At 36.7% G+C, this 22756-nt stretch overlaps 1 protein-coding gene across 50 annotated transcripts in view; it reads right to left on the reverse strand.

The window, feature by feature from the left end:
- Window positions 1-22756, reverse strand: part of CLASP2 (cytoplasmic linker associated protein 2) — a 170558-nt gene that overhangs the window by 12891 nt on the left and 134911 nt on the right. For 42 of the 50 annotated variants that reach the window (XM_081527160.1, XM_081527153.1, XM_081527157.1 and 39 more), the window contains 7 exons: window positions 19162-19325; window positions 17985-18063; window positions 13731-13874; window positions 9380-9523; window positions 7606-7712; window positions 5730-5883; window positions 2738-2966 (listed from right to left, as the gene is read on the reverse strand). In XM_081527160.1, coding sequence (XP_081383286.1) covers window positions 2738-2966; window positions 5730-5883; window positions 7606-7712; window positions 9380-9523; window positions 13731-13874; window positions 17985-18063; window positions 19162-19325 — 1021 coding nt within the window. Of the gene's footprint in view, window positions 1-2737; window positions 2967-5729; window positions 5884-7605; window positions 7713-9379; window positions 9524-13730; window positions 13875-17806; window positions 17858-17984; window positions 18064-19161; window positions 19326-22756 lie in introns of all 50 variants that reach the window. The other 8 variants (XM_081527158.1, XM_081527144.1, XM_081527150.1 and 5 more) reach the window with 1 other exon arrangement.

Genomic DNA, 22756 nt, shown 5'->3' on the forward strand with positions numbered 1-22756 from the left:
ATTATAACCCATTGAATACAATAGGAAATTATGTGTCTATACATAAATTATATGTCTATACTTATAACTTATAGTTATAAGAAGGTCATGTTGCATTTAGTCTTCATGTTTCCTTCAGTGTTCAGTCTTTTCTTGGGTTTCATGACAGTGGCACTTTTAAAAATTAAAGGCCAGTTATTTTGTAGCATTTCCCTCAATTTAGGTTTGTTTGATGTTTTCTTATGATCGTGTGCTCTTGGCATCAGTATCACAGGGGTGATAGTGCATCTGTTGACTAATACACGATTTCACTTTGCCCCAAGGTTGGTGATATAACTTTGATCACTTATATGGTGCTGCTCCTAGGCTCCTCCACTATGAAGTTACCCATTTGGTAATTAGCAGATTTTTTTTTTTTTGGAAAGGTACTTTAAAACTGTAAACATCCTGTTTCTGATTTGTTGTTGTTCATTCATTCAGTGGTGTCCAACTCTCTGCAACCCCATGGACTGCAGCACACCAGGCTTCCCTGTCCTTCACCATCTCCCAGAGTTTGCTCAAACTCATCTCCATTGAGTCGATGTTGCCATCCAACTCTTTCATCCTCTGCTATACCCTTCTCCTCCTGCCCTCAATCTTTCCCAGCATCAGGATCTTTTCCAGTGAGCTGGCTCTTCACATCAGGTGGCCAAAATACTGGAGCTTCAGCATCAGTCCTTCCAATGAATATTCAGGGTTGATTTTCTTTAGGGTTGACGGGGTTTGATCCTTCTCAAGAAGAAGGAACTGTATTTGCAACTTTTAAGCTTTTGCCTGTTTTGAAATAATACTTAAAAAAAAAAAACAAAAACCTACACATAGACACACACATAGATGGCAGACAAAGCAAGTCATGTCAGTTGTGACCACTGTGCATAAATAATATAACAACAATTAAAGTTGTTAAAGCTAGGTCTCAATCACCAGGCTGTTGGTATGACTCAGGGATCCAAGGACACTTTACTGCTACGTCCAGTTTATTCACACACTCCTGTTATGCTGCTATTGTGACTAAACCTCAACAGCATAGTCAACTACATATAATAGATTAAAACACACCAAAGTGCATAACTGTCACAATTTTATAGATTCTCATGTAATTTAGAGTATTTGGCATATTGTCATAATTTTACCTTTGTGATATTTGTGATATATTAAGTCATTTAATATGACCATGTTGGTAAAAATATGATTCATTGACTGCATTAGTAAAGAAATACAGAAGTGAAGAGATTTTTCTACTCTTCAAAACTCACAAAAATTAAAAAAACAATTGAGAGCTAATTTTTCAGTCTTCCTAACAATTAAAGAAATGCTCATTAGGATAATCTATTTTATACCTATCACAATGACAAAACATAAAAACACTTAAACATTCCGGGTTGCTGAGGAAATGAGTACTACTTAAACTGGGCACGTGTTTTGAGTTGGTAACTGGTAGTAACTCTGAAAACTTAAGACTTACATATCATTTAATTGAGCAATTCTATCTCTAGAACTCTCTTAAAATCATCTGTGTATGTGCACAAAAGTTTATACAAAAATAAGTTCACTGACAACAACACTGAGGGAATAAAGGAATATCAGAAACTATTAATACCTAAGTATGAAATCATGAGGCAGTGTTGAGGGGGAGACTTTCAAGTTTATCTACATGTAGTTATATATTACTAAAGATTACTTAAGCCTTTAGTTCAAAAAAGTAGTAATGAATCACGTAATTTACATAAGAAATATGCAATTCCTTACTATTAAAAACAAAGAAAATACTATTTGCAATGTTTTACACTTTATAATCAGTTTCTATATATCTTATCCAAACCTTACGGCATACTATGATCAGAAGGGCAGGTAAGATGGCATCTCCAACCGTGACAAGTGAAGTTCAGGAAGGTCAACCAACCTCCCAGGTGATGTAGCTTATTTAGTAAGTGTTAGAGCTTAGACCCAGACTTCCCTGGTGGCTCAGATGGTAAAGAATCTGCCTGCAATGCAGGAGACCTGGGTTCAATCCCTGGGTTGGGAAGATCCCCTGGAGAAGGAAATGACAACCCACTCCAGTATTCTTGCCTGGAGAATTCCATGGACAGAGGAGCCTGGTGGGCTATAGTCCACAGGGTCGCAAAGAGTCAGACACGACTTAGCAACTAACACACACACACACACACACACACACACACACACACACACACACACACACACACGGCTTAGACCTAAGCCAACACACACACACACACACACACATGGCTTAGACCTAATCCAATTCCAAACCTTAATTGTAGCACACACGCGCACACACGCGCACACACACACACACACACACGGCTTAGACCTAATCCAACTCCAAACCTTAATTGTAGCTTTTTCCATATTCAATCCTTGAATTAAAGAGTTTATAACTTCACACTAAAGAATGAGTATCCCTTTAAAGGGTTTTGTAACTCTGTATAAAAATTAATAACTAAATGAAAATGTAACTGGTTTCAGTTGTTTCTCGGAAAACTAAAGTTTTCTTGATTTCAAGGATGATCTTAGGATGATTAATCTGTCTTTTATTCTGGAGAAGAAAACTACTAAACCGATAGAAATGAGCTCCTAGAAGATGGCAGAGAACATTCCCACTCTCAAAGATCCTTACATTTAGGGAATTACAAAAAAAGAACATGTATATTCTTTCGCGTCATTGATTACCAGTCCTCCGAACACAGCCAGGACATACCATCAGGAAACTGGTCAGCATCATCATCAAACATGGCTTCCTTGAGGGCAGACTTGTTGAAAGGACTGATGCTATCTGAATAGTTATACGGATTATAGTCTCGGGAGCGTGGGGAGGAGTGAGCAGGCATCGAATGGAGCAGTGAAGCCTTATTATCAAGGGCTGTTTGGCTTGAGTCAGTAGCATCACCTCCTGCTCTTGGGTCAGACATCCCAGGACCACCACACATCTATTAATGGGAAGAGGAAGGCACAGCAAATTAAATCATTTCAAAAATCTGTTTGAAAGTCTAAAAAAGGTATTTCCCTACTGCTTGAAAGGCTATTTTGAAAAGATAACAAAAACCAGCTGAAAAAAATTAAGTAATGGAAATCCACATGATGATGAGCTAAAACTTACATTCAAAATGTCAAAGTTTACTAGAAAAGATGTAAAGAAACCATAGCCGTAAGGGCAAATAAGAATCATGAAAGAATGCTGTCTCTAATGATTCCTACAGTTTCCTTATCAAGGGTGGGATCAAATATATACAATGTGATTAGCAAGTTTCTCTATGCCAGTAAAAGATACAAAACAACTTTCATTAGAAACACACAACTAAAAGCTCCCAGATTTCATTATTAAGGTTGTAAATTCTATAATGACAGTATGTTAATAAACTATAAGAAAACCAAATTTGAAAAGGCCTACTTAAGGAAAAACAGGCCACAAAGGACAGCATGACTTTTAGAAGGCTGCATGATGGAGTTTGGGCACATTAACATAACTTATCAAAATACCAATTACCACCATCAGTATCACTATTACTACCATCTACTGAGCAACCATGTGCTATGCCAGTAGCAAGGTGTTTTACAAATATTCTTTAAATATTTACTGTACACGTATTCCATGCCAGGCATCATTACTGGGCATTAAGGATATATTAGTTAACAAATGAGAGAATGCTGTCTATCCTCATGAAGCTGACATTCTAGTTGAGGGACAGAGACATTAGGAAAATGTAATGAGTGAGTTACGTATGTGGTACAGTAGGAGGTGAATCTCATATGGCAGGCAAGTGCAATATTAAAGGGATCTGAGCGCCAAGGCTGCAGATCAATCAGTGTGGTTAGAGTAAGATTCACTGGGAAGCCACTGCAGCAAAGATTTGGAGGAAACGAGGAAACTGGCCATGGCTATCTGGAGTAAGAATGTTTAAGGCAGAGGGGGCAGCCAAGACAAAGGCACTGAGGCAAAAAGCATGCCCTGTACGTTCAAGGAACAGCGAGGAGGCATGTGGCTAGAGCAGAAGAGAGTAGCAGGGAATGAGGTTGGAGAGGTAACAAGGGAAAAAATTCTACTGTGTAGACTGCGGCTTGTATTTGAAGACAGACTAAACAGATTTCCAGAGGGACTGAGTAGGGAGGATGAGAAACAGAGACAAGATGAGGACAACTGTTCTGTCCAAGGTTTTTGGCTGAGCAACTAGCATTGTATCAACTGAGACAGAAGAGAACAGTTTGGGGGAAAGATCTGGAGTTCAAACAGGAAGCTAGAAGTATGAATCCGGAACTCAGAAGAGAGGTCTGGGCTGGATGGAATCACATGATTTATTATATGCATAATAATTTTTTAAGGTATGTGGTAACATCCCTAGTTTCCTTAGGCAGATATGGAGGTTTACAAATGATAATCTGACTAGTGAGTAAATGGCAAACTCACTCCTGCCAGAACCCACTACTTGACACTGCCCCTGCTGCTCTAGGAGGGAAGTCTCAATCATGCAGTGATGCTTCCTAACCTCTTAATGCTACCACACTCAACTTGTGAGGCAGGGAACCTCAAATACGCCTAGTAAGCAGGGTTCTGGCATCCAGTTTACTAGGCCCATCGGCCATGTAGGCACGGGGAGAAAAACAATAGCAGCAAAGAAGTCAGGAGGCAGAGGAGGGAGCCCTTTAGAGATCTGCTCAAGTAATGCAGGGTTCTACAATTGTGCAAACACTGAGAAACCACAGATTTCACAGGAAATGGTGGGATAGCTTGTTCTTAGAAAAGTCTAAGATGTCAGAGAAGTCGAAGAAAAAGTAGAGTAAAAAAATCAACAGCTCTTTATATAGTGGCAGAAATAACAAACTGAACAATAATATTCACAAATGTTAGAAAGATGGGTCATAACATTCTTAACTGGAACCATATAAACTGATGAAAATACCACCACACTGAACAGGAATTTTAAGAAGTCTGCTGCTGCTGCTGCTGCTGCTGCTGCTGCTGCTAAGTCGCTTCAGTCATGTCTGACTCTGTGCGGCCCCATAGACGGCAGCCCACCAGGCTCCCCCGTCCCTGGGATTCTCCAGGCAAGAACACTGGAGTGGGTTGCCATTTCCTTCTCCAGGGCATGAAAGTGAAAAGTGAAAGTGAAGTCGCTCAGTCGTGTCCGACTCTTCGCGACCCCACGGGCTGCAGCCCAACAGGCTCCTCCGTCCATGGGATTTTCCAGGCAAGAGTACTGGAGTGGGGTGCCAGTGCCTTCTGCATTAAGAAGTCTAAACACTTTATTTTGTCCTACAAGAGCCATGGGATCTGGCTGATGTTCTAGTCCTCCGCTCTTTCATAATGCATATGCTGTCATAACTATACTGGCTTTTGTCCTGGTTCTCAGCTGGACAAAGCCTGCTCCCATCTAAATGTCTCTGTGCCTGCTATTTCCTTAATGGAATTCTCCTCTCCTAGATCTTGTATGGCTCTCTTTGGGTCTCAAAGCAAATGCTATCTTTCCTACAGCACTAATCTCTATCCAAAACTCCATAAGGAACTTGAGGGCAGCATCTATACCTTGTAAATCTAAGACTCAGAACAAAGCCTGAAGTATGGTAGGTACTCAGTAAATACTGAGTAATTGACTCCTGGAAGTTTATATCTGAAAGTGACAGAAAGCAAAGTTTAAAAACAAAATTAAAAACTCTTAATGAAAACGTGTGCTATGTAAGAATATTCAAATACTCACTGAATCACCATCATCTTTTTTAGAATCTCTTTTCAGTGGTTCATTCATATCTTCTTGACTACGGAAGCTGAAATTCTGAATTGCTTCAGTGACACCTCTAAGAGAGCTATAAATATCTTCAGAGTTCATATTTTCTGTGTCATAATCAAAAGCACTATGAAAAAGACAACAATTAATTTTTGTTTATGTGTAGTTTTAAAATACAAATACATCTGAGGAAAGGGCACAAGATATTTATAAAGACAGAGTTAGAGAATGTATATGTTCTAAAGCATAATTAGCAAAACAAAGCCTTACAGATACAAATGGCTAAAGAGCATGTTCCCCTGTTTGCTCATCAAGGGCAGTTTATAGTGACTCTTAGAAGACACAGCCCTTGACAACTGGTTTTTCTTTTCACTTTAAGAACTTTACATTTTTCAATAGCTGAGAAAAAAATCAAAACACATTTCATGACACATGAAAATTATATAAAACTCAAATTGTGTGTGTGTGCGTGCGTGCTCAGTTGTGCCCAACTCTTTGCGATCCCATGGACTGTAGCTCGCCAGGCTCCTCCGTCCATGGAATTTCCCAGGCAAGAATACTGGAGTGGATTGCCATTTCCTCCTCCAGGGGATCTTCCCGAAATTGTTTTGGAACATAGTAATGCTGATTTATTTAGCTTTTGTCTATGGCTATTTCACACTACAACAGCAGAGTTGAATAGACCTGACAATGACTACCCTGCCTGCAAAGCCTCAAATATTTACCATATGACTCTTTACAGAGTTTGCTAACCCCTGTGGGTTAAGTCACAATAATAGTACTGCTGGAAGAGGAGATAAATACATTTTACACAAATATGTACAACGATTGAGAATTTTTAACACAGAGTATAAGTGTCACATCATGAGGCATGCAGGATCTTCCTTCCCTGACCCCAGGGATAGAACCAATGCCCCTTGCAGGGGAAGCACAGAGCCGCAAGCACCTGGCTGCCAGGGAAGTCCCACTGAAATATGAGTTCTATAATCAGATTCTAAAATCAACTCGGTCTGGAATTCAGCCATCATAACTATCACATATGCATAAGCATGGAAAAAATACGATGGTAAGTTTGCAATATAATGAAGCATCTTATGTAATTGTAATGAATATGATGAAGAATATGCTATATGGCTAATAACAAAAGTCAAGCTGATAAGGACAATAATGGCTACTAAGCCATTTTTTTAAAGACCAGGAGAAGGCGAAAAAATGTTAATTCATTAATGAATTAATTAATAACTTCTTCTGAAATACAGCTCACGTGGGAATTGCTCAAGTGTGTGAAAATTTCACATGTCTCATGAAGGATCAATCTCAAGATCACATTTTTTCTTAAGAAGTATACATATTGCCATTTTATATTTAACCCTTCCCTATTTGTTTTTCTTTATTTATATATTTTTTTGTCTATAAACTTAATTTTGTTTTCTATTTTTAAGAGGTGGTTAGCCAATATTAGATCTAAATTTTCATTATAACTTGATCTCATCATTTATATCAACTATTATAACTGAAAGATACAACTGGAAATTAATGGATTTATACAGCTTATCTGAGAAACAGTAACTATGTTATTTAATGTTTAATTACTGCTTGCTTTTTTCCAAAAGCTGTGTCTATAAGTTTTCCTGTTACTTACAAGAAAAAGAATTCCATATCCTATATATTATTATCATCTAAAGGGTTCATTTTGGAATAAACCTAACATTGTTTTAATTTGCTAAGTTCCTATGTGTCCAAGACATTTTAGTTAAGTAGTAATCAATTGGATTTATATTAATGTCAGTTTTTCTAAGAATGGGAATCTGCAAATACAAACCATGATGGAAAACAATCCTTTTCTTACCTTGGAGATAAAGTATTCTGTGATGTATTGGTAGGAGAGGTAAGAGGACTGGACCAGTTGGCTGGTGACCGTGGTGCTGGTCTTGTCAAAGGACTTCCCATGGAACCCTGATGGACCAGAATCAGACAAGCACTAACGTATGACAGGCTCTTAGGGAAGCCATACAGTCAAGATACTGAACACACGAAAGAGCCAGATATATATTAACAGGTCATTATTTTATGTATTTTAAAAAATTAAAAAAAAAATTTGTCTACGTGGTGAGACATGTGGGATCTTAATTCCCCAACCAGGATCAAATCCATGCCCCTGCACTGGAAGCACAAAATTTTAACCAATGGACTACCAGGGGAGTTCCCAGGTCATTATTTTACTGTTCTCTTTCTTTTTTTAAATTTATTATTAAAATTTATTTAGCTGCATTGGGCCTTAATTGTGGCATGCAGACTCAGTTCCTCTATGTCATGTGGGATCCCAGGTTCCCTGACCAGGGATTGAATCCATGTCCCCTGCATTGCAAGGCGCATTATTAACCACTGGACCACCAAGGAAGTCCCCGCTAGGCCGTTATTTTAAAATATTCATGTACTTATCTCTAGTTTCTGTGGGGAAAGACTTTCTTCCCATTCAGCAATCTAGTTCTTTAAGTTTTTTTGTTGTTCTCCTCACCTATTTGCTTCTCCTAAGTCTCACCACAACAATCTTTTTTCCTCAATAATTAAACAAAATTCCAAATTAACAATCTTAAATTAGCTTCCTGCCCTAAGCCAATTCCTTCCTCCAATCATTACAATCACTTAAATTTTGTTCCTCCTTCAGTTTGATTTACAAATGATTTTTACAAAGACATCAAAGAAGTAAAATCTGGTCATGTTAGCAATCTGTCTATCTTCTCTTAAGATAATAAGAAAACAATATCTTCTCCTTTTATTTTTTTAAATTTTAGTTTTTATCCCATGTAGCTTGTAGAATCTTAGTTTCCTGACCAGAGAGTCAACCCACAGCCCTGGCAGTGGAAATGCAGAATCCTAACCACTGCACCACCAGGGAACTCCCCCTTTCCATTTAAAAAAAATTACTGACTTTGGTCCCAAGAAATGGTTCTCACATTGTTTTCCCCTTACACTTTACCCTACTCCTGCCACAAATGCATCCACTTTCTCCTTTATGCATTATCAAAGGTATTGCCCTCTTTGTCTTTTTAAAACCCAAGTTCAATTCTTTGGCACATTATGCAAATAGTTCAATACCATTTAGATATAACACTAACGCTTCATTTACTCAGATCTTACTTCTCCAAAACAAACTCTTGTATTATTCAAGCACCTATAGACTGACAAGCCTGTAATTATTAAATGTGAACACATCCTTTAAAGAACTACCCTCCTTGAGCCTGTTATTCCTGGAATAAGTCATCTTTTCTGGTCCTCCAATAAGGACTGGTTCATCTAAAGAGCACATTCTAATTCTCATGGCTTGCAAGGCTGATGCTCTCATCTAAGTTCTGCTATATTTCCCTTTCCTTGTTCGTACCGTGGTCACCATTCACCACCCCCCAAATGCACACCAAATAATAATAGAAAAATTATAGACCTAAAGACTATTCTTTCCAGGATAGTATTTAATTCTGCTCAGGAAACGCTGCCTAATGCAGATGCAAAAATTACATGTTAGGATCAAAGTGTACTTAACGTAAAAAAGACAGCAATTACTGTTGTTAACCATCCATCACATTAAACAATGGCCAAAAAAAATAAAACAAGGGAATAAAGACCTGGGTTCCATTGCCAGTGTTTCGAAGGTGATTATGAAGAAGTTTGGTAGCACCATCCTGAAAAGTTTTTGGTAAAGCTCCTAATAACATTGTAAACTCTGGGGTATTGAGTTCAAATAAGGAAATCAGGACTGACTGTGCTGCCTAGAAAACAAAGACATACAAGAAGCAGATGAATATATTTTGGTTACTCAAAGGAGACCATTTTCTTCATTCAACATTTTTGTTCAAGAGTGCCAGACCACCTATCCCAGGGAAAAAACGTTTCTATATGCTTTCAAATTTCTTTGCTGAAACAATAAAAACATTTTTTTTTTGACTTACCATTTATTTTTTGAAAGTAAGAAGGGATTATGAAAAGTATAACAAATATGACCTACCAAGGGCAATGGTCTTGGGTGGTTGAAAATCAGTTGGCCATAGACATGGGTTTCCTTCTGGACTCTCAATTCTATTTCACTGGTCTTTATGTCTATCCTTAAGCCAGTACCACACTGCCTTGATTACCATCACTTTGTATTAGGTTTTGAAGTCAGCAAGTGTAAAGTCCTCCTACTTGGTTTTTTTTCCTAAGGCTATTCTGGCTATTATGGGGCCCCAGGAATTCCACTATGAATTTTGGAATCAGCTTCTCATTTCTATAAAGACAGCTAGGATATGGTAGCGATTACATTGAATTCGTAGATTACTTTGGGGAGTACTGACATCTTAACAATAATAAGTCTTCTGATCCAAAAAGTCCTGATCTTCTCATCCAAGAACATGGGATGATTTTCCATCCTAAATTTCTTTCAATATTGTTTTATAGTTTCTACTATAAACTCTGTGCTTCCTTTGTTAAATTTATCACTTTTTAGTTTTCTCAGTGCTATTTTAAATGGAACTGTTATCTTAATTTCATTTTTGGATTGTTCGTTTAGAATACAATTGATCTTCGTATATTAATTTTGCATCCTGCAATCCTGCTGAATGGATTTATTAGTTCTAATAATTTTTTAGTGATTCTAAAGAATTTTCTATACATAAAATTATATCATTTGCAAATAGAAATAGTTTTTCTTTTCTTCTTTCTTTTTTGTCTCTTTCATTTTCTCACCTTTTTTTTGGGGTTTGTTTTTTCCAGCTTAACTGTCCTGGCTAGAACCCTATTACGTGTTGAACAGAAATGGTGAGAACAGACATCTATGTCTTGTTCCTGATTTTACAGAGAAAGCATCCAATCTTTCACCATTAAGTAGCTATAGATATTTGGAGGTGCCCTGTATTGGGCTTGGAAAGCTCCCTTCCCTTGTTAGTTTGCTTGCTATTTAGTCTTAATCATGAAAGATGTCAGATCTTGCCAGATGCCTTTTCTGATGAGATAATTATGTGGCTTTTGTCTTTTTAGTATTCATATGGAGTACTAGAATAGACTTTCAGATGTTAACTCAACCTTGTATTCCTGCGATAAATTCCACTTGGTCTTGGTATGTAAGTCTCTTTTTATGTTACAGAATTTGGTTTGCCAGTATTTTGTTGAGGATTAAAAGTGTCCATATTTGTAAGAATCTGTAGTTTTCTTTTTGTGTGTGATGTCTTGGCCTGGGTTTGTTAACCAAGATAAAACTGCCCTCATAGAATGAGTTGGAAAGTGTTCCTACCTCTTATGGCTTTTAAAGAAGAGTTTGAGAAGAATTGATATTAATGTTTGGTAGAACTCACCAGTTAAACCACCTGAGCCTGGCTTTTCTTTGTGGGTGGTTTTTTGATTACTAAATTAATCTCTTAACTTGTTCTACTGACTTTTCCAGTTAGTTTTGTTAGTTTGTGTCTATCGAGGGATTTGCCCATTTCATCCAAGTTTACTACTTTCTGGCATACAATATTGTAGCATTCCTTTATAATCATCTTTATTTCTGTAAGGTTAGTAATAAAATTCTTTCATTTCTAATTCTAGTAATTTCTGCCTTCTCTTATTTTTTTCTATCAATCTAGCTACAAGTTTGTCAATTTTGTTGATCTTTCCAAAAACCACAACTTTTGGTTTCACTATCACTTTTCTACTCTCTATTTTATTAATTTATGCTTAATCTTTTTTGCTTGCTTGTTTGGCCTGACTTTTAAAATTGAAGTACAGTTGCTATAACAATGTAAGTTACAGGTGTACACTATAGTGACTCAGACATTATAACTCATTTATACTTATTATTTCCCTTGTACAATATATCATTGTGACTGATTTTATACTTAAATGCTTGTACCTCATCATTTTCCACTCCCATATTATCCCTCTCCTGCTGGTAACCACTAGATTGTTCTCTATATCTGTGAATATGGTTCTTTCTTATTTTATTCACTAGTTTGTTAAATTTTTTAGGTTCCACACATAAGTGATATCATACAGTATTTGTCATTGTCTGATTTATTTCACTTAGCATAAAGTTCAACCATGTTGCTGCAAATGGCAAAACTCTGCTCATTTTTACAGCGTAGTAGTATTCCACAGGGTGTGCATGTGTGTTTATCACCTCCTCTTTACTCATTCATCTGTTGATGGACACATGTTGCTACCATCCGTGTCTTGGCAATTGTAAATAATGATGCCATGAACATCACTGGGGTGCGTGTATCTTTTCAAATTAATGTTCTTGCTTTTTTTTTTTAAGATATACACCCAGGAATGGAATTGCTGGGTCATATGGGAGTTCTATTTTTAGTTCTTTGAAACCAAGGACCTGTTTTCACAGTGACTGCACCAATTTACATTTCCAACACCAGCGTATGAGGGTTCCCTTTTCTCCACATCCTTGCCAACACTTGTTATCTGTGTTCTTTTTGATGATAGCCATTCTGATCAGTGCGAGGTAATATCTCTTTGTGGTTTTGATTTGTATTCCCTTGATGATTAGTGATTTTCGGCATCTTTTCATGTGCCTGTTGGCCATCTGCATTTTCTCTTTGAAAAATAGTCTATTCAGTTTTTCTATTTTTCAATTAAGCTGTTTCTTTTTTTGATGTTGTTGCACGAGTTGTTTATATACGCTGGATATTTACCCTTTATCAGTCATTTGCAAATATTTTCTCCCATTCAATAGGCTGTCCTTTTGTTTTGTTTATGGCTTTCTTTGCTCTGCAAAAGCTTTTGAGTTTAATTAGGTCCCATTTGTTCATTTTTGCTTTTATTTCCTTTGCTTTGGGATATGGAACCAAAAAACACTACTGCAAGTTATGTCAGAGAGTGTTCTGCCTATGTTCTCCTCTAGGATACTAACAGTATTCAGTCTTACATTTAAGTCTTCAATCCATTTTGAGTTTATTTTTGTATACGGTGTTAGATAATGTTCTAATTTCATTCTTTTACAGGTAGCTGTCCAGTTTTCCCAGCACCAGTTATTGAAGAGATTAATTTTTCCTCATTGTATATTCCTGGTTACTTTATCATAGGTTAATTGACCATTTGTGCATGGGTTTATTTCTGGGCTCTCAGAATTTTGTTCCATTGATCTGTGTGTCTATTTTTGTGTCCGTACCATATTGTTTTGATTACTCTGGTTCTGTCAGTAGAGCCAGATACAGGATGCAAGAAATGAATGACTAGGGTTGAAGAGGAATCTCAGGAAGATGGTGAAGAGAACAGAGGGTCTAGAAAGGAACACCCCAGAAAAGAAAGAACCAATGTTTTTGAGCATATGGAAAATCTCAGCCATGAGCAAGTGGCAGAGATGTTGAACCTATTAACACTGAAAAAATATGTTGGGGGGAGAAACAGGACAATGAAAAACAAGGCAAATTATTAACACTAGGACAAATAAAGTTTCCATAAGGAGGGAGGCAGTAATTAACCACTTGGTGAAGGAATTAATACTTCCACAGTCAAAATTAAATCTTTTCTACTGATTACCAACAATTGATTCATAAGTATTTTGAAAGTTATGGGAAAAGACATAGGCTAGGATACTGTAAAGTGAAATCTTCATTTACAAAGGCAGACAGAGAGATACCCAATGACTGAATCTATCAACAGGTCAGTAAATAATGCCTAAAATTAATACATCAAGAAACAGTACAAACTCTTATTTGAAATACATAGGTAAATGCAAGGGAAAAAAATTTTGAATGGCTATAAGAGTAGAGGTTAGGAGAACTGTAGCAAAGACAGCTATTTTTTATTCTAAGTTTGAAAATTATAGTCACATTAATTGGATAAAATTTAAAAGAGAGGATTTTTTTTTTTTAAAGGTCTTTATATCACCAGGTAAATAACTCTATGCTAACTGGTAACATCCTGAAAATATTAGCTTCCTTAACTGGCAATCTAAAATGACTGATTTGATTTTCTAGTTTATATTCTGAATCTTAAACTAAAACATACCTTCCGAACATCAGAACTTTTGGGTTCTGTTGTCCAAGTGATGACCCGAGACACTGCCAGGCGAGTTTCACTAGAATTTACAAAATCTCCTGGATCCATCTGTTTGGCCAGAGTTTCTATGTATTTGAGGATAGCAACCTTCACCTACACAGGGATGCACAAAGAGAGAGGACAATCAGCTGGGCATCGTCAGGCAATAAGAATACTTGAGAAACAGGTGATAAACATTTTTTTTTACAAATACAAAATGAAAAAGCATCAATAGCAAAAGAAAAGTTATACATACAACCACCTACCTATCAGAGGTACAAGTATGATAATGTGGCTTTTTTCCCACACATAGCAGAATTTATAAATTTCATTACCCGTCTTTGAACAACTGTTTAAGACTCTCTTGATAAGATTAGACACTTCTCTTTTAGTCTGCCTTCAGAGCTTATAGCTGACTCTTGTCTAGATTTCCCCGGGAACCAGTCTTTATACACTGAAGGATAATTTGCCTCTTGGGGAAATGAACCAAAGAGTTTTGGAAATAAGGTATTATACATCCAGTGGGTAATCAAGTGGATAATCAAAGTGGGCAATACAGGGTTTTGATAAATATACATTAAGGCTCCAATGAGACCAGGTTCCTTAACAGGTCCATCAACTGCTAGAACCACTTCTCAAAATAAATGTTGACAAAAAAGCTTTACAGAAGGACCACTGGGGAAGAGACAACACTGATTTGCATAAAAGAAGTATAATATATGAGGTTTTTTTTTTTTGTCTGATCCTCTGTGACCCCATGAACTGTAGCCCACCAGGCTCCTCCATCCATGGAATTCTCCAGGCAAGAATATTGGAGTGGGTTGCCATTTCCTTCTCCATAATATATGAGTTTTAAAAGTCTTACTATTCTCCTAGAAATTCCTGGTATGTGGGTGGCATGGTAGGTAGGAGTGTGGTAGGATGCAGGCTTCAAAATCAGCAAGAGGTGGGGCAAGGCACACATGCTTCTCTCTTAGATGCAGCCTTCTTTATTCTTAAAGTAAGCCATTATTAAATAATCTCCTCTTTCTTGGTATGGCAGGGTAGAAAAAGTTAGAGAACCACTGTTTTTAAAGTCACGTCTAACATTCTAGATTTCTAAATATTGATTCGCTAAGACTTTATCAGTGCACTTTAGAAATGGCACCTGGCATAGTGCACAGTCTTTGCGTACAGCAGACTCTAAACACATACTAAAGCTGATTTGCAGACTTAGAAAAAGGAAGGTTTAAATGTATGATTAAAATAGCAACTTTGAAAAAATACTGTCAAAGATTAAGGCAATCAGGTATTCTGTACTCCTTCATCCCCTATTATTGATCTTATTGATCCTTTCTCTCACTCAATCCAAATAAGGTCTCTGGGAAGTACTATGTCAAGTTAATATACAGAAGTAATAAGTTAAGCTTCTGACTCTTGAACATTTTCCCCTCTCAGCTTCCAGTTTAAAGAAGACAGAAGGCATCAACTTATTGTCTTCATTTGATAATAAATTATTTTAAGAAGAAACTAAAACTTTAAGAAATGTTTTTTTTTTTTTTTAAAGTTAACCCATCATCATTCTGAGTAAATCATACAGTGAAGAGGTATGGCTAATTTTGAGTAGCAGGCCCAACTAAATATGGCAGCACATAACATTCTGGATTTTTAAGCCACATCACCTTCTATTGGTGAGACCAGCTGAAAGAAAGCTAAAGTAAATCAAAGAATAAACATCAATGCATTTTGTTTTTTGAATATATTTATTTGCACTATGTGAGATTTAATTAGTACCATGTCTTGGCAATTTATAGAGGCATGTAAAGTTTCTAAAGAGTTTCATAGAATAGGTGTGTTTACTATACAAATAAGCAAAACAACCATAATACATATATAATCATTTGAAAATTTATATTTTGGTAGTATATTTCAAAAGGTTATAAACATAGTCTGTATTTTTAATAACATAAACATGCTTTCTTCTTCAGAGAGGGAAAACAATATAGTTGCTAACGTATATATAATTCTAAACATATTTCTGAAACTCAGGGAAAAAAAGTCAAAAAGTCCCAGTTATTTAAAAAATATTACTCAAATAAAATCACTCTGTATGCCATCTTTGTTTATTTTATTGCTTCCTTTTTGACATTTGGCTACATGACAGTCTGTGAGAAATATAAAATCTCATCTGAAAGATCCAGCACTTTTAAATAAACAATTTTGATAAATCTCATACTGAAGTTATTTGTGTTTTTCTATAATCTGTTAAGCTTTTAATTCTTAATCCTGTCAACCATCTGAAAGTTACTTTTATTTTCAGCATAAGGTACAGCTCCAATAGAATTCCTTTTTGCTATCCTAAGACATCAAATTGTGGGTTGAAGAGTGATTTTCCCCTACAGCTTTATGTGTATATGTGTGTATAATATATAAAAGCCATACATATGCCCATATAATAGATTATAATATATACATATATATATATAATACATAGACTGTTCCTCTAAAAGTCTTATACACATACACATACATAGTCCCTCATAAATATGAGGTAATATGAGGTAAATATTCTTTACCTCAGTCAGTAAAGAATCTGCCTGCAATGCAGGAGACCCAGGTTTAATTCCTGGGTTGGGAAAATCCCCCTGGAGAAGGAAACGGCAACTCACTCCAGTATTCTTGCCTGGGAAACCCCATGGACAGAAGAGCCTGGTGGGCTATAGTTCATGGGGTCCCAGAGTCGGACTCAACTTAGCAACTAAACCATCACCACGTACATATGTGTACGTGTATGTATGTATGACTTTCAGAGAAACAGTCTGTGATTCCAGTCTTTAGTATGACATTTCCTAATAGGGAAATTAATTTTATACTTCCCATTGTCTTTCTCTTCAGGCCTTTAGCAACCATTATTTTGAAAACTAATGATTCAGACTTCCATTTCTACTGGCCCATGGAACAACTCTATATATGCTTTCAATAGCATTTGAATACCTACCACCAGTACCTAAATCATAATTCTTTCCACAGTTTACAGTTCATCACATATTATAAATATTGATGACGGAAAATTATAAGGAATACCTAGCACAACGGCTTGGACAAATAACAAGTTTAAACAATATCTATCAATAATATCAAGTAAATTATTCTCCTTCTGCAGGTCACTTTAAAAATCAAAACAGATGGAACCTCTTTCACAAAGCAGCTCTGAGAAAATAACATATGTTGAGTACATGTCAACCCTGGTAAGAAACATAATTGTGACTTTAAGGCAAAATCATATTCAGAAACTTAAAAGGAAAATCAATCCAAGGCAATAATGCTTATAGAAACATTTCGTGCAGAACAGAGCAGAAAATACAAGGCTTGTAAATGTACATATGCTTGTTATTTCCCTGACGTTAATCTCATTTAAGAAAACTTAATAAAACCATTTTTAGTAAAGAATTCAGGGGTACATATTATATTTTCTTCTATGTTAAATAATTATTTTTAACAAAAAATTGGTATCTACCTAGTTTCCACATAAATTATTACAAAATGTGTGCGAATAACAACTGAGAAAGCTAATCCTAAATCTAAAGCTTATGCACACATCAGAAATATCACATTGTAAGAAGAAAAAAAAAAGCTACTGTTTCAATTAAGAAGAACTGGAGAACAGCTCTGAGATTAAACTTAAAATTTTTTGTTAATTGAAATACATAGGCAAAACTGATATTCTGCCCAGAATACCTATTCAAACTCCTAAACTTTGAAGACAAAAAAAAAGGATTGGGAAATCACAAACATAAAATGAGAAAGACTTTATAGAGAGAGTTTGCACAACAGCTTAGGGTTAGACGGCCATACTTGTGCTGCTTTCTAACTATGAGTCCCCAGTAAGCTTCTCCGGAAGATCTGGCACCGAATAACATTTGAAATCAAATCCGTGCATGCTTTAGAGGCTTATAATGGTTAGTAGTTGAACATATAGAAGCATACAAACATTATCGGAAACACTGCAGAGTTTGTAAAGAGAGTTAAGAAAAGAAATAATGCAGATTAAAACAAAACAATAAAACCTTGGAGCTCCAAAAAGAGTGAAGCTGGTCCCGAAGTGCTGGCTTGACTGTCTGAAAGTTTATAAAAACAAAATCCACTGATTGAACAGCTTCTCATGTGACAGAAATACAAATATTAACTTAATGAATAAAATACTTCAATTCCTTACAAAGTCTTCAAAAGACCTCAAATTTTTACCTTTAAGCTTGGTGTTTGGGTCTGATCAACTGTAAATCGCATTAGAATATTGAACTGAAGATCATTTGGAAAAGATTCTCTGAAATAAGGAAAGAACAAAGCAAAAAAAAATCTAAAAATTAAGTCAGCAAGTAAGCTTTTAGCAAACTTAACAGATTATGTTTAATACCAAAACGTAATGTCATTTAGAAAGCATGCATGGAGCAGTATCTATATGTGGTAATAGTCTATGTGGTAAAGAATACAATAAAAGCTACTCCCAGAAGAACCAGAACGTTTGAATTTATACCCTGCAAGTATAAATTTAACCCCCTTTAGGGGGTTAAAAAGCAACACTAGAGCAAATAATGATCTCTTGCCTCAGTTACAGATTTAATCAGAAAATGTATTCAGGGAAAAGTTCAACAGTATCAGAGATGTTTCCATACCTAATATCTGAATTCTAGACTCACCTCAACTTAGTAAATGGATATTTGAAATAAGTCATTTCAACAATCTACACAAGAAAGTAGAAATGTATCATTGGTTCAAAATCTTCTGAAAAAAGAATGCATAATAAAACATTCTTTTTAAATTTAGCAAATATTTTTATCTTTATATTAGATTGAATAAAATCCTTAACTCTACTTTGCAGTTACATCTTAATTACAATAAATTACTACCTTGAATTACTCAACCGATGTTAATGAAATATTTTAGATCAAATGCAATGTTTGACCTAAGAATCTATGTTGCATCAAATTATACCATGTAAATGGACATCGTTAACAATTTTCAAATGGAGCTCATGCAGTCTTGATGGTTTGAAAGGACTCAGAAATCTGAACTTTCAACACAAAAACTAAATATTCTTAATTGCTGCTGCTAAATCGCTTCAGTCGTGTCCGACTCTGTGCGACCCCATAGACGGCAGCCCACCAGGCTCCCCCGTCCCTGGGATTCTCCAGGCAAGAATACTGGAGTGGGTTGCCATTTCCTTCTCCAGTGCATGAAAGGGAAAAGTGAAAGTGAAGTCGCTCAGTCGTGTCCGACTCTTAGCGACCCCATGGACTGTAGCCTACCAGGCTCCTCCATCCATGGGATTTTCCAGGCAAGAGTACTGGAGTGGGGTGCCATTGCCTTCTCCTATTCTTAATTACTACTGGGTAAACTTGAGATATATGAAGAAAAATCTTACCTTGTAACATCGAGGGCTTTCTGAACTTTTGCTTGAACAGACCCAAGCAAATCAGCACCCATTTTTTTAAGTAGTTGTGTCAGCAGTACAAACAACCAATCTTGAAGATCGTCTTTGTGGACTTGTATGAAGTCCACTAGAGTCTCCAAAAACATGCTGAATACCTACAGAGGGTAAATGGGGGAAGGAGAAGAAAAAGGAGGAAATATTGACCTCTATGATCAATTCAAAACTGAAATAGAAAGGAATATAGGAATCAGAGGCACAGCGATTGGCAGCCAAGCGGAAAAAACAATCTCTCTCGCTTTTCATTGGACTCTGTGATACAAGAGTACATTTGAACTGTTATCCAACTTCTGCTGAAGTTCGACAATTAGCTATTCCATGCAGCATCACTTGGTAAAGAAACTTTGGCCATGATGGCTGGCACACCTAAGGTTGTCAATGATGCCATAGCTTAAACTGAAATTCATTTTATCTGAATTTAGGGCAAGAAACTACCTATAGTCTCACCAGCCCCCAGCTCTCTGAAGTGTCAGTGAGTTAATCAGAGGAAGACTATGCTGACAGCTTTAACATAATGGGCTAATTGGAGACTTCTTAGTTCTCACAATGTTAGTGGTCACAAAATTCTTTGGTATAAGAGGTATTATTCATTAAAACTGCCCCAAAAGTAATCTTAAATGACCTCTGTGCTAAGTTGCTCAGTCATGTCTGACTCTGCGACCTTATGGACTGTAGCCCTCCAGGCTCCTCTGTCCATGGGATTCTTTAGGCAAGCATACTGGAATGCGTCGCCATTTCCTTCTCCAGGGGATCGTCCCAACTCAGGGACAGAACCTACGTCTCCTGCATCAGGCAGGCGGGTTCTTTACCACTAGTGCCACCTGGGAAGCCTGTGCCTAAAACAAGTAAAATCAGGACACAAATCTACATCTACATTTTAATGATTTCTACAAAGAACCAGATGGCATGCTATTAGTCTCCATTTCTACTGAGGGGTTTTATACTTGTTTCCAATATTAATCTACTAGTTTTAAACTTCTCATAAGATTCAAGAAAAATTAAAGGGGAGGGAAGCTAAAATTCATAAGTGATTTATCTCATTAAAAATACTTACAACAAGTGACATACAATAAGGTTATATCTCTTCAATAAATTCAATATCATACCGGACAATTTATTTCTACATAAAGAGGGAAAAGCTCTTAAGACAATGTCAGCCATGTTGTGTTATGAGACAATTTATAATCCCAATGGATTATAAAATCTATGGTTTAAAAAAGTTAAGTCCAAAGTAACTTCGCTAATTTAAAATTAAGAGTTTTGCTCTCAATATATATTTTATTTCTTGACTTTGCTTTATGTAGTTATACAGGAATTCCTGTTTTTTCTCTTATGTTAGAAATGAAGGACTTTTTATCTATCAGAATTATAACTAAGCTTTTTTTTAAAATTAGTTTATTTATCTATTTTTTAACTTTACAATATTGTATTTGTTTTGCCAAACACTGACATACAACCACCATGGGTGTACATGTTTTCCCCTTATAACTAAGCTTTTTAACATCTGAATTTTGAGTTAGAAAAAGATGTGCTGGTGTGTATGCACTCAGTCATGTCTGATTCTTTGCAACCTCATGGAATGAATACAGCGCGCCAGGCCTGTATGTCTATGGAATTTTCCAGGTAAGAATACTGGAGTGGGTTGCCATTTCCTACTCAACTGGATCTTTCTGACCCAGGGATCAAACCTGCATCTCTTGTATCTTCTGCACTGGTGGGCAGATTCTTTACCACTGTGCCACCTGGGAAGCCCTAGAAAAAATACACTTTGCTCAAGATGCTATTTGTAAAAGCAGAAAGTATGACTACCTAAAATTTCTGTTACCTCTGATCTCAAGGCAGTAAGTACCTGCGCCTCAACACTGTTCTTAATCACAATGCAGATTCATTAACTCCAGTCCTACCCCCTACCAGAACCACTTGGGACCACAGCTTCGCTGAACTGTCTCTGGCTCCCTTCTCAGGGCCTGAGGAACTTCAATAGACCTATTCAATGGCAAACACATGTATCTAACTTAGTACTCACTCTGACTAGCAAATCTGTCCAGTGACGTCCTGGAGTTAGTCAGTAACCTGCCTAGAAAGTCAAACGTTAAATATTCAGGAATTTTGTGAGATGGTTGGTGGCTTGACATCAGCCATTTGGGACTATTTACACCTCAGGAATTACAACAGACATGACAAATCAGGGCTTCCGGCTACTCCCTTAAACCTGGTGTACCAGCACAACACTCTCCAATTCTCCGGGTCACTTTCACTCTTACTGTTTCAACTACTGCCTATTTCCCTTAAGATTCCAACTTTAAGCTTTCACTATACCAAAAGCCATCTTGAAAATCAAAGGCATCAGAATGCCTAAGTCAACTCTCTCATTTTATCTGATTCTCAGAAAATTGAGAACTAGAAAATTAAGGGACTTACTTGCTCAGGTTTCCACAGCTCATCAATGGCTAAGTCACTTGGCTTTTAGTTGTGTTCCATGCACTCTATTACTGGACAACTTCCTCATCTACTTGACTGCCATTCATGATAAAATTCTCCACTGACTTTCCCCTCATTTTGATTTCTTCTATAGCTATCCTTTTAATAACTCTTTCTCCAAGGAAGAGCCAATTTTATTTCTAAGACTAGTCTTTCTATCTGTATTCCTGATGTCTAAAGTATGGTCTCCTCTATCTTTACTCTTCTATTCTCAACCTGAATTATTTGTTTACTGATGCAGAAGACACTGTCTCAAGAATTTCGCCTTCAATTTCCATCCTATTGCACTCATCAGTTATCTTCCAATTGAGAAATGTCATAGCTTTTTCATGAGCTTAGTACGCCTGGCCATTCCACAGTTTGACACTGTTTTTCCTCATCTCCCTTTTTTCATTGCTACCAGGCATTTTCCTTTTGTATCCTGAATGTGGGGAGATCTCTTAAATCTCCATCTTGATTCTCTTTTCATCGAAATTAAGACTTCCTTAACAGAGCATCTCTGATCTAGCCTTCTAGGCCCTACAACATTCTCTGTAATAGCTCTCACTTTTGGCCTTACTCAAATCTATTGATCACAACATCACTGTAGGCACCAGGCCTTTCTGACCTCAGGTCTGGATTTCTCTAACAGGCCAGAAAGCAAATATTCTAGGCTTTGCAGGCCATATGTGGGTCGCACTCTTCAACTCTGTCATCACGGCATAGCCACAGACACTATGCAGACAAGTGAACACAGTTCTGTTTCAATAAAACTTCATTTACAAAACGGCAGACCAACTCAGACTTCATTCTGTCACACAGTGACATCACTCTTTTGACAGAAACAAAATTCTTTAATGTCCCTTCACTGTCTATAGAATAATGTCTCAAATGCTTAGACGAGGCTCTAACTCTTCAGACTGATATTGGACTATTTGGCAACATAAAGTCTTCATCCCTAAACATATGTCACACACACTCCTGATTTCCTACCACACTCTCTAATCCCTCTGTTTACACAAAGTACATGAATCCCTACAAAGCTTACCACTCAAGTCCCAGCCAAAGA

Source organism: Giraffa tippelskirchi, chromosome 9, assembly GCF_054371585.1.
Source record: "Giraffa tippelskirchi isolate mGirTip1 chromosome 9, T2T-mGirTip1v1.2.pri, whole genome shotgun sequence".
Lineage (NCBI taxonomy): Eukaryota > Metazoa > Chordata > Mammalia > Artiodactyla > Giraffidae > Giraffa > Giraffa tippelskirchi.